This window comes from Coregonus clupeaformis, chromosome 29, assembly GCF_020615455.1.
Source record: "Coregonus clupeaformis isolate EN_2021a chromosome 29, ASM2061545v1, whole genome shotgun sequence".
In the NCBI taxonomy this organism is placed as follows: domain Eukaryota; kingdom Metazoa; phylum Chordata; class Actinopteri; order Salmoniformes; family Salmonidae; genus Coregonus; species Coregonus clupeaformis.
Window position 1 is genome coordinate 51269456 of NC_059220.1, and position 12350 is coordinate 51281805.

Genomic DNA, 12350 nt, shown 5'->3' on the forward strand with positions numbered 1-12350 from the left:
GGTGACTCTCAGATCCACCTCTACGCAGACGACACCATTTTGTATACATCTGGCCCTTCATTAGACACTTTGTTAACAAACCTCCAAACGAGCTTCAATTCCATACAACACTCCTTCAGTAGCCTCCAACTGCTCTTAAACACTAGTAAAACTAAATGCATGCTCTTCAACCGAACGCTGCTTGCACCCGCCCACCCGACTAGAATCACTACTCTCGACGGGTCTGACCTAGAGTATGTGGACAACTACAAATATCTAGGTGTCTGGTTAGACTGTAAACTCTCCTTCCAGACTCACATTAAGAATCTCCAATCCAAAGTTAAATCTAGAATCGGTTTCCTATTTCGCAACAAAGCCTCCTTCACTCATGCTGCCAAACATGCCCTCGTAAAACTGACTATCCTACCGATCCTTGACTTCGGCGATGTCATTTACAAAATAGCCTCCAACACTCTACTCAGCAAATTGGATGTTGTCTATCACAGTGCCATCCGTTTTGTCTCCAAAGCCCCATATAATACCCACCACTGTGACCTGTACGCTCTTGTTGGCTGGTCCTCACTACATATTCGTCGCCAAACCCACTGGCTCCAGGCCATCTATAAATCACTGCTAGGCAAATCCCCGCCTTATCTTAGCTCATTGGTCACCATAGCAACACCCACCTGTAGTCTGCGCTCCAGCGGGTATATCTCACTGGTCATCCCCAAAGCCAACACCTCCTTTGGGCGCAATTCCTTCCAGTTGTCTGCTGCCAATGACTGGAACAAATTGCAAAAATCTCTGAAGCTGGAGACACTTATCTCCCTCACTAACTTTAAGCATCAGTTGTCAGAGCACCTTACCGATCACTGCACCTGTACACAGCCCATCTGAAATTAGCCCGCCCAACTACCTCATCCCTATATTGTTATTTATTTTGCTCATTTGTACCCCAGTATCTCTATTTGCACATCATCTCTTGCACATCTATCATTCCAGTGTTAATACTAATTGTAATTATTTTGCACTATAGCCTATTTTATTGCCTTACCTCCATAACTTGCTAAATTTGCACACTGTATATTATATGTATTTCTGTTGTATTTTTGACTTTGTTTTGTTTTACCCCATATGTAACTCTGTGTTGTTGTTTTTATCGCACTGCTTTGCTTTATCTTGGCCAGGTCGCAGTTGTAAATGAGAACTTGTTCTCAACTGGTTTACCTGGTTAAATAAAGGTGAAAAATAAAAAAAAATAAGCAAAGAGAAACGACAGTCCATCATTACTTTAAGACATGAAGGTCAGTCAATATGGAACATTTCAAGAACTTTGAAAGTTTCTTCAATTGGAGTCACAAAAACCATCATGCGCTATGATAAAACTGGCTCTCATGAGGACCGCCACAGGAATGGAAGACCCAGAGTTACCTCTACTGCAGAGGATAAGTTAATTAGAGTTACCAGCCTCAGAAATTGCAGCCCAAATAAATGCTTCAAAGAGTTCAAGTAACAGACACATCTCAACATCAACTGTTCAGTGGGGACTGTGTGAATCAGGCCTTAATGGTTGAATTGTTGCAAAGAAACCACTACTAAAGGACACCAATAAGAAGAAGAGACTTGCTTGGGCCAAGAAACACGAGCAATGGACATTAGACCGGTGGAAATGTGTCCTTTGGTCTGGAGTCCAAATTGGAGATTTTTGGTTCCAACCGCTGTGTCTTTGTGAGACGCGGTGTGGGTGAATGGATGATCTTCGCATGTGTATTTCCCACCGTAAAGCATGGAGGAGGTTGTGTTATGGTGTGGGGGTGCTTTGCTGGTGACACTGTCAGTGATTTATTTAGAATTCAAGGCACACTTAACCAGCATGGCTACCACAGCATTCTGCAGCGATATGCCATCCTATGTAGTTTGGGCTTAGTGTGACTATCATTTGTTTTTCAACAGGACAATCCCCCGACCGCAGAGTGAAGGAAAAGCAGCCAACAAGTGCTCAGCATATGTGGGAACTACTTCAAGACTGTTGGAAAAGCATTCCAGCTGAAGCTGGTTGAAAGAATGCCAAGAGTGTGCAAAGCTGTCATCAAGGCAAAGGGTGACTATTTGAAGAATCTCAATTTTGATTTGTTTAACACTTTTTTAGTTACTACATGATTCCATATGTGTTATTTCATAGTTTTGATGTCTTCATTATTATTCTACAATGTAGAAAATAGTAAAAATAAAGATTAACCCTTGAATGAGTAGGTCTTCTAAAACTTTTGACCGGTAGTGTACACTGTATTTCTGATCAATTTGATGTTATTTTAATGGACAAAAAATAGCTTTCTTCCGAAACAAGGACATTTCTAAGTGACCCCAAACTTTTGAACGGCAGTGTATATTTGTTCCAATGAAAAATGCAAACCGGTATGCAAAACCTGTGAGATTTCTCAAACTTGACCTCTTACGTGTTTGAGCTAAGAAATCCGACTGAAATTGTTTAGGGCCTGATTCAAATTTAGGAAATGTACGCCTTTCCTACACACGCCTTTCCTACGCACTTCCCAGTAGTTGGTACTCAGACTTACCTTATGCAGTTTCATAACGGGCTCCCTTGCGCACGCTGAATACATTTAATTCAACCGCTGAAAACCCTCCCACTTGCTGGCCAGCTCATTATAGTCTCCTTTTCAGCACCAATTGGTAGATTAGAAAATTATCTGATCTTGTATATTATTTAGGGTTAGGAAAGTATTTTATAATAAAAATAAAAACAGGTTTGTGTCACGGTTTCGGCCGAGGCTGCTCCTCCTCCTGGTTCGGGCAGGCTTCGGCGGTCGTCGTCCCCGGAGTACTAGCTGCCACCGACCTATGTTTCATGTTCGTTTGGTTTTGTCTTGATGTTGTACACCTGTGTCTTGTTAGTCCTCGTTAGTGTCCTATTTAGTTCTCGTTGTGTGTGTTTGTCTTTGTGTGTGATTGCTCTTCTGTTTCGTGTTGGAGCTACGTACTTCCCTCCAGTGTTTTGGAGAGGTTTTTCGCACATGTTAGTGCGCCGTTTGTTTGACGCCTGTGTGCGCCGTTATTTCGCCTTCGGGCTTATTGTGCTTATTTTCTACGTGAATATTGCACTAAAGTCTTTTGGACTGAGCTTCTGCGTCCTGCGCTTGATTCATGCACCACACCCACCTTCAGCACCCCTTGACAGTTTGGAGAGCCTTTACGCACAAAAGATATTGGTGAATAAAAAATAGAGGTTTGATTAATCCTGAAAGTTGCCATATTCAATTGTTCATTCCATGAAATATTGGAAGTTGAGGAAAGTAAGGTCTGCATTCCATATTAACTCAAATATGCTACATGTCCCAAATTATAGCACAACTTGTAATACCTTAGCCTAATATGATCCACTATTGCTAGTGATCCTCAGGATCAACCACACGAACGTGACAGATAAAATAAAGGTAAACTAATGATGTAATTGAATGATGCAAAATGTAAGGGAACTAACACTAAAGTGACAGTTATGAATGTATGTGGGTATAAGTGACGGTGGCTACCGTGATATGTTGATATGCTTCAGTTTGCTGCCATATGACTGGTTTCACATTTGTCTCCAGTGACCATAAGGTAAAATATATAAAACAATTGTCATTTATATTTACAACCCCCTTATCCAAACGACCTAGCTGTTATCAATAGCTCTCATTAATTTGTAAATTACAGTGCATGGAGAATGGTGTTATTTCTATTGGAAAACAATACATTAGATGTTGTTCCACTTGGAACCGTATTCACCGTTTCCTCGTGCGTAAAGGTGGTGGAATTATGATGTAATTAAGTCAAGGTCAGAATTCAACTTATCTGAAGACACCGCCACACCTTCATTTCTTTGATCCGCACCCCAAACTAATAATGGGTGAATAGCATGCTATTCTCATGATTTAAGTGCAAAATCAGAATACACGTAGAGAGAAAAGTGCATGAAAAGGGAATTACATTCCATTTATGCGGCTTTACTCCGGGTCAGAATTCCCCCCTTATTGAATAAAATGCTCATATGTACAAAATACACACACATTATTGCTGATACTAGTGATGTATGAGGCCCTGTATATTCTGTGTGTAAATTGCTTGTTTGTTTGTTGTTTTGTTTGTTTGTGTCAGGGCTCACCTTAACCGCTACTTGCATGGGACTGGGCTCTCCAGGTATCCCCACTGCCATCCCTTCATACACTTCACCGAAGGCACCATGTCCCAGACCCCTATACACACACAGACACACACACACACACAGACACACACACACACACACACACACACACACACACACAGACACACACACACACAGACACACACACACACACACACAGCACTTAGTAATCTTTCTACAGTTGAGGTCATTGATTACTGAGTGGAAGGAAAGTGGGCCTATGGACAGTATGTGCAGCAGGTGGATAGCTTAGCCTTTCACAGTGATGTAACCTTCTCTGACATCTGAAGTACTGACGCCTCCTAACAATAAATGCCATGGCTTTCAGGGTTCACTGGGTCAGCTGTAATGTTGGTACTTTGTGAGAACATTGCAGTGGGTTGGTACAGGCAACTACCGTGTGAAACTACCATCCGTATAATATTTAAATGAGGTTGATCAGTTTTCAAATATTAGGAAGATTCTTCCGATTTTAGCATGGAAGTCATTTTACTGAATTGCTTTACTTTGCAAAGGAGAAGGAACAACTGACATTCCACTCAAAGGCAGCTGAAGATATGCTTTCTGGTACTGTGTGGCTCAGTCGTAAGAGCATGGTGTTAATAAATCAAAGGTCATAGGTTCAATTCCTGCAGGGATCACAAGCTAAAAATGTACTGTACTATGAGTCACTTTGGATAAAAGTGTCTGCTAACCCTGCTTTGTTTTTGCTGGTGACCAGCCTTTGCTGTGTTTTGGACATTGGTTACCAGCGTACCAGCATCAAGTCACATTATGCTGGCTTGCAAAGTGATGTCTAATTCCTATTGGAATCCAGCCTAAATCTGAATTCAGAATGACTGCCAGGGTTAGAAAGATGAATAAATGAGACTACCTAAACCATCTAAACTGGAACAACCTTTTCAGTAACGGGTGCAATAAATCCAACTAACAGATTTGGATTAGTTTAAAACAGGGATAGGCAACTTTGATGGGGGTGGTGGCCACAAAAAAACAGAACCCATCATGAGGGGCCACAGTGGCTCTTGGTCTACACACCCACATCCATACAAATTGGCCGCCAGTTGCCCATCCCTGGTTTATTTATCTTTGTGTAGCATAAGATAAATTAATTGGTTAATTCATCAATCAATGTACATGCAAAAACACAGACACTAAAACAAACAATTCAACAAATCTGCAATAGAGCATGATGAGAAATATGATGGAGATTGTGGGAATCCACTCTGACTGGATTCTAATAGGAATTAAACATCACTTTGCTAGCCAGCATATGTGACTTGATGCTGGTTTTGCTTTAGCTTATGCTGGTCACCAGTGTCCAAAACACAGCAATGGCTTGTCACCAGCAAAAAACACAACTAAGGCTGGTCATCAGCAAAAACACAACGAAGGCTGGTCACCAGCAAAAAACACAACTAAGGCTGGTCATCAGCAAAAACACAATGAAAGCTGGCCACCAGCAAAAACACAATGAATGCTGGTCACCAGTGAAAACTGAACGAAGTTAGGGGCCATGCCGGTCTGCCAACATAACCAGCTAGACCATGCTGGTCGGCCAGCAGAACCAGCTCGACCATGCTGGTCAGACCTGATTGACCAGCATCCGACCAGCACCAACCAGCATAGACAAGCATAGACCAGCATGGACCAGCATGGACCAGCTTGAAATGTATGATGGTCTATGCTGTTTTTTTCAGCAGGGAAGTGGCATATGTTATGACTCACATCCTCATTTCCATTCCTAAGTACTTTGTAAAATGTTTCAAATCGTTTTGGTTGTGCAGTTTGAGAAGCAAATACCAACTATGTTTCGCCTCAGGCGGAAATTTATGTCAAACAATAGTGATGTTACGTTTGATACCGGAGCTCAGAGACATGCGTTTAAATCGCTAAGCAGTGCACTTCAAAGCAGTGTGTCGATGCCTGTATCATTTTATCAGAAGTACATGATCAATGAAGTCCAAAGCTTCACTTAGTCAAACAACCAGTAGAAGACAAAAAGGCTACACTGCGCACGCGCTATAGCGCGTGGGACGTCATCTACAATAATTTGGCTGCTCTAAATTCTTTTGATCAGCAGGTGCCACTAGTGTACACTCTGTTGATCAAAGTCTCGAGAAATGCACTTATTTTCAACAGGATTGGCTGGAAAGCCTCAATGCTTCAGAAAGCTTTGTTTCCCCATCACTACTTAGCAAAAACACAACTGTTGATTCCATTTGAACTCATCTCAGCAAACAAATGTAATAGTAATTTAGTGATACTGAACATGAAATCGGCCATGCTTTTCAAAAGCATGAGTTGAATTTTAGTTACACTACAAATTTGAGATCAGAATTCTTACACCCACAGTATTAAATGTAACACTTTCTTAGTGTGTATACAGTATGTGACCCACCGGAATAGTGTGACGCTAACACCCCAAGAGTGTTGGGTCCCTAACTCCATGGGTGTTGCAAATTCCGACTTAAATTAACACTTTATTAGAGCTGATGCTGTTACACTTTGTCAGTATTAGGGAATGAACACCTGTGGTGTTCCAGAAACTCATTTTTGGGTGTAGTCTAAAACAACAACGTATTCTAGTTGTTCTTTTTTTTGTGGTCCTCTGTCGCTCAGTTGGTAGAGCATGGCACTTGCAATGTCAGGATAGAGGGTTCGATTCCCGGGACCACCCATACGCAAAACATTTATCCACACTTGACTGAGTCGCTTTGGATAAAATCATTTGCTAAATGGCATATATTATATTGCTGTTGATTATGACTATTTTTACAGGCTAGCTTTACCTGGTGAGGGAGATGTTGCGTCGGGGCACCTCCTTCAGGTCGTTGACAGAGGCGCTCTTCCCAGCGAAGCAGTAGTTGGGGTTGTAGTCGGTCATGATGGTGGAGGCCCTCAGTTTGCTCAGCTTACAGTCTGGGCTCTGGAGCTCCAGCTGAATGGACTGTAGCTCTATGTGCTTCCGTCTGTACACTGCATAGACAAGAATATGAATATATTATGAGGAAATATGGACAGATATGTGAAGACATACAGGTTTTTAGAAGTTTATTACAAATACAAAACTGAAATATGACATTTACATAAGTATTCAGAACCTTTACTAAGTACTTTGTTGAAGCACCTAAGTACTTTGTTGAAGCACTTTGTTGAAGCACCTCTTCTTGGGTATGACACTACAAGCTTGGCAGACCTGTATTTAGGGAGTTTCTCCCATTCTTCTCTGTAGATCCTCTCAAGCGCTGTCAGGTTGGATGGGGAGCGTCACTGCACAGCTATTTTCAGGTCTCTCCAGAGATGTTCGATCGGTTTCAAGTCCGGGCTCTGACTGGGCCACTCAAGGACATTCAGAGACTTGTCCCGAAGCCACTTCTGCATTGTCTTGGCTGTGTGCTTAGGGTCGTTGTCCTGTTGGAAGGTGAACCTTAGCCCCAGTCTGAGGTCCTGAGCGCTCTGGAGCAGGTTTTCATCAAGGATCTCTCTGTACTTTGCTCCGTTAATCTTTCCATTGATCCTGACTAGTCTCCCAGTCCCTGCCACTGAAAAACATCCCCACAGCATCATGCTGCCACCACCATGCTTCACCGTAGGGATGGTGCCAGGTTTCCTCTAGACGTGACGCTTGGCATTCAGGCCAAAGAGTTCAATCTTGGTTTCATCAGACCAGAGAATCTTCTTTCTCATGGTCTGAGAGTCGGTAGGTGCCTTTTGGCAAACTCCAAGCGGGCTGTCATGTGCCTTTTACTGAGGAGGGCCTTCCATGTGGCCACTACCATAATGGCCTGATTGGTGGAGTGGTGCAGAGATGGTTGTCCTTCTGGAAGATTCTCCCATCTCCACAGAGGAACTCTGGAGCTCTGTCAGAGTGACCATCGGGTTCTTGGTCACCTCCCTGACCAAGGCCCTTCTCCCCAGATTGCTCAGTTTGGCCGGACAGCCAGCTCTAGGAAGAGTCGTGGTGGTTCCAAACTTCTTCCATTTAAGAATGATGGAGGCCACTGTGTTCTTGGGAACCTTCAATGCTGCAGAAATGTTTTGGTACCCTTCCCCAGATCTGTGCCTCGACACAGTCCTGTCTATGAGCTCTATGGACAATTCCTTCGACCTCATGGCTTAGTATTTGCTCTGACATGCACTGTCAACTGTGGGACCTTATATAGACAGGTGTGTGCCTTTCCAAATCATGTCCAATCAGTTGAATTTACCACAGGTGGACTCCAATCAAGTTGTAGAAACATCAAGGATGATCAATGGAAACAGGATGCACCTGAGCTCAATTTCGAGTCTCATGGCAAAGGGTCTGAATACTTATGTAAATATGTTTTTTTTTTCTAAAAACCTGTTTTCGCTTTGTCATTATGGGGTATTGTGTGTCGATTGATGAGGGGAAAAAATAATTCTATCCGTTTTAGAATAAGGCTGTAATGTAACAAAATGTGGAAAAAGTGAAGGGGTCTGAATACTTTCTGAATGCACTGTATGTAAGAAAAGTACTATCTGAGGTATGAACTGGGGTACAAATATGTACCTGTAACTAAAGGTACAAAGGACATACCTTACAGGGTACCACCCCAGTGACAAGCATTTGTACCCCTTTAGGAACAAATCTAAACCTTTTTTTCTAAGAGTGTAGAGCGCGGCAGCAGAGAGACTGAAATGGTCCTGACCCGGGCTATAAACACATTAGTCGTGGAACATGTGGACTTAGTGGTAATGTGGTAATGTATGAGATCTGTCAACTGCTGCTTAACTTGATGTCTATCATTAGCGTGTTTAATTAATTAGTGTGTGTGCGTGCACGCCCACATGCTTGCGTGTAATTCATCATTCTTCCCCCACCAGCACATCATGCTGCTGTTGTTGTGATGTGTGGCTTGACGGCTCAATGAGCGAGTGCATGTGTCTGCGTGCGATAGCGCTCACTCTTGTCAGCTAGCAGCCAGCAGCAACGTTTAGCGTATAAACCCCCAAGGGTATTTATTCCAGTAAGCAAGCGCTTTCTGATTCTGTGTAGAAATCTACAGGGAATCTACAGCCTTTGTGAGTGGCAGTGTGGAAAAGTGTGTGTTTGTGCAGAGTGCAAATGAAATGATGTGTTTGTGTGTGTGCATCAATCTTCCTGTGTGTGTGTATGCACATACGTGTGCTCGTGCGCACATAACATGTGTTCACATGCAATGGTGTGTGTTGTGTTCTCACAGTATGTATAGATAACCCCAAATACCTACATGTTTTTAATTGGCCTTACACCAAAATGTGTGTGTGCATGTGTGTGTGCCTGTGTGAGTCCGCATGAGCCTGCGTGTGTGTGTGTGCCACACAACCACATGTGTGTATCCGACGCATTTCACCACTCACTGATTATGACTCCAGACACAGCTAGCAGCAGGGCAGCGATGAGGGCTGAGGTCCCTACAGACAGACACAGGGCCAGATGGGACAGGGAGGGCTGGGGTGGCAGGGGAGACACCTCTGCCAGGGGAGAGAAGAGTTCAGACCTGGGTCAAATACATCTTATTAGAAGAGCATCACAAAATTAAGTGAATATTAGTGAAGGGCATGAGTCCTAATTCCTAATTCTATGGATGGATACAGATATGGAAAATCTATTCCCATATCAGCTGCATTCTTTTCCCGATAAGATAATGTTAGATATCGGTTTTATAAAAAACATTCACTTTTCTGTTGACTTCCAGAGCTCTGTTAAGCCCAGACAACTGCTTGCTGATTGCCCATTGTGCCAGGTGTGAATGTTCTGAGAGCTATATCATATAAAATGATCGATATTTATGCCCACCACTACAGAATATATTGTTGTTGTGGTCATCTTTGGGTGTTGGAGAATGTTTTTGGGGTGGCTCAGAATCTTTGTTTACCCAGACAAGAACCATTATAAACTTCTATTAGCGCCGGCATACCTGCATACTACATATTATCTCAATACTTTCCATGTGCTGCACAATGGTCACCAATGGTATAGTCCCCAAAATGCAAACTCCAAGGTCAATCAAGCACACATGAAAATATTTTCAAGTTCTAACCTTTGAAGTTTTTAAAAGTATGTGACCTATGTTTTTGACCCAAGACTGGAAGAGTAATATGGAACAATGATTTCACCTCCAACATACTGTAGATACCTGATGTTACAAGCTATCCTAAGAATTTATCCCCAAAAAATTAACAATTAGTGCATTATTACTACACCATTAAAAAGCATTTCCTATGAGTAGGATTCAATAAAGTATAGAACACCTGCTAATAGATTACTTTTAGGAGGATGATTTAAGGAAGGTTAATTATGGTTTCATTTATATGTAGAATGCTATTCTATTCATCAATGACTATGTTATATTTCAAAGGGTATGTGTGTGAGAGTGTGTGTGTGTTTGTGTGTGTGAGTGGCGACACCTGAGTGGCGCAGTGGTCTAAGGCACTGTATCGCAGTGCTAACTGTGCCACTAGATCCTGGTTCGAATCCAGGCTCTGTCGCAGCCGGCCGCGACCGGGAGACTCATGGGCGGCGCACAATTGGCCCAGCGTCGTCCAGGGTAGGGGAGGGAATGGCCGGCAGGGATGTAGCTCAGTTGATAGAGCATGGCGTTTGCAACGCCAGGGTTGTGGGTTCGTTTCCCACGGGGGGCCAGTATAAAAAAATATGTATTCACTAACTGTAAGTCGCTCTGGATAAGAGCGTCTGCTAAATGACTAAAATGTAAATGAGTGTGTGTGTGTGTGTGCGTCAGAGTGAGAGAGTGTGTGTATGTGTGTCTCTGACCTGTTGATGCGTTGACACAAGAGACACCGTCGGGGGCAAGTACGAGGTCCTCTTCACAGTAACACATGGTCCCCTCCTCGATCTCATGACACTCGCCCGTCTCACAGTGGCTACAGTTCTGCACGGGGCCGATGATCACCTCTCCATCACTTTCCATCCCTACAGGCACAGACACATGAAATGGTCAAAGGATATGCCCCATGCATTTGTCCCACCGTATATGCTGCCCCTTTGCTTTATTCCTCATCCCACAATATACAATGTTCCAGCTGCACTAGCCTACATAATAGAATAGAATAGGCTGGGAGCAACACCGTGTCAACCGCAGAGCAGCACCGCCAGAGCAATTGTATGGGCAAAGTACCTTGCTCAAGGGTAACAGTAATGAAAGGTACCTGGGAGCAGAGACCAGCAAGCCTCTGGTTGCCTGTTCAATTCCCACCTTTATCGCCCTGCCTGAGGCTTGAACCAGCAACCTTACTACTCGTCCGCCTCACTAACCTCTACCTTGCCGGTTGCCGCCCTATAGTGTACTGTAATTGTCTCTCATTTCATAATCCGTTACCTTTCAGAGCGTCCAGGAAGATCTCACCCTCTGGGTTGGTGAAAGAGGAGCCATCCTCTCCGTCCTGCTTTGGGTCATTTGCTTCAGAGGTGCTGCCACCTAGAGAAAGGGAAGGGGATGGCCGTGGTAATCAAATTACACAATCAGTCAGTGAACTGATTGTACCTCCATGGTATATAGCACTTGTCGAACTCATTCCACGGAGGGCCGATTGTCTGCAGGTTTTCGCTCCTCCTTTGTACTTGATTGATGAATTAAGGTCACTAATTAGTAAAGAACTCCCCTCACCTGGTTGTCTAGGTCTTAATTGAAAGGAAAAACCAAAAACCCGCAGACACTAGGCCCTCCATGGAATGAGTTTGACACCGCTGGTATGTACAGTAGGTATAATTTAATCTAAAGTGCTACCTGATGATATTATCTAATGATATATAATGATAATAACATTTTATGGACCAACAATGTCAAAGTGACAGATAGTTATTGAAAATCTACATGACATCTACAATATATACACTACCAGTCAAAGGTTTGGACACACCTACTCATTCAAGGGTTTTTCTTTATTTTTACTATTTTTTACATTGTAGAATAATAGTGAAGACATCAAAACTATGAAATAACACATATGGAATCATGTAGTAAACAAAAAGTGTTAAACAAATCAAAGCATATTTTATATTTGAGAATCTTCAAATAGCCACCATTTGTCTTGATGACAGCTTTGCACACTCTTGGCATTCTCTAAACCAGCTTCACCTGGAATGCTTTACCAACAGTCTTGAAGGAGGTCCCACATATGCTGAGCACTTGTTGGCTGCTTT

General features: G+C 42.9%; 1 protein-coding gene across 1 annotated transcript in view; it reads right to left on the reverse strand.

The window, feature by feature from the left end:
• ros1 (c-ros oncogene 1, receptor tyrosine kinase) overlaps positions 1-12350 on the reverse strand; it is a 102748-nt gene that overhangs the window by 27552 nt on the left and 62846 nt on the right. Inside the window, exons 8-12 of the mRNA XM_045209227.1 lie at positions 11527-11625; positions 10962-11120; positions 9545-9658; positions 6973-7159; positions 4142-4232 (exon numbers count right to left, since the gene is read on the reverse strand). Of these exons, the coding sequence (XP_045065162.1) occupies positions 4142-4232; positions 6973-7159; positions 9545-9658; positions 10962-11120; positions 11527-11625 (650 nt within the window). The remainder of the gene's footprint in view (positions 1-4141; positions 4233-6972; positions 7160-9544; positions 9659-10961; positions 11121-11526; positions 11626-12350) is intronic.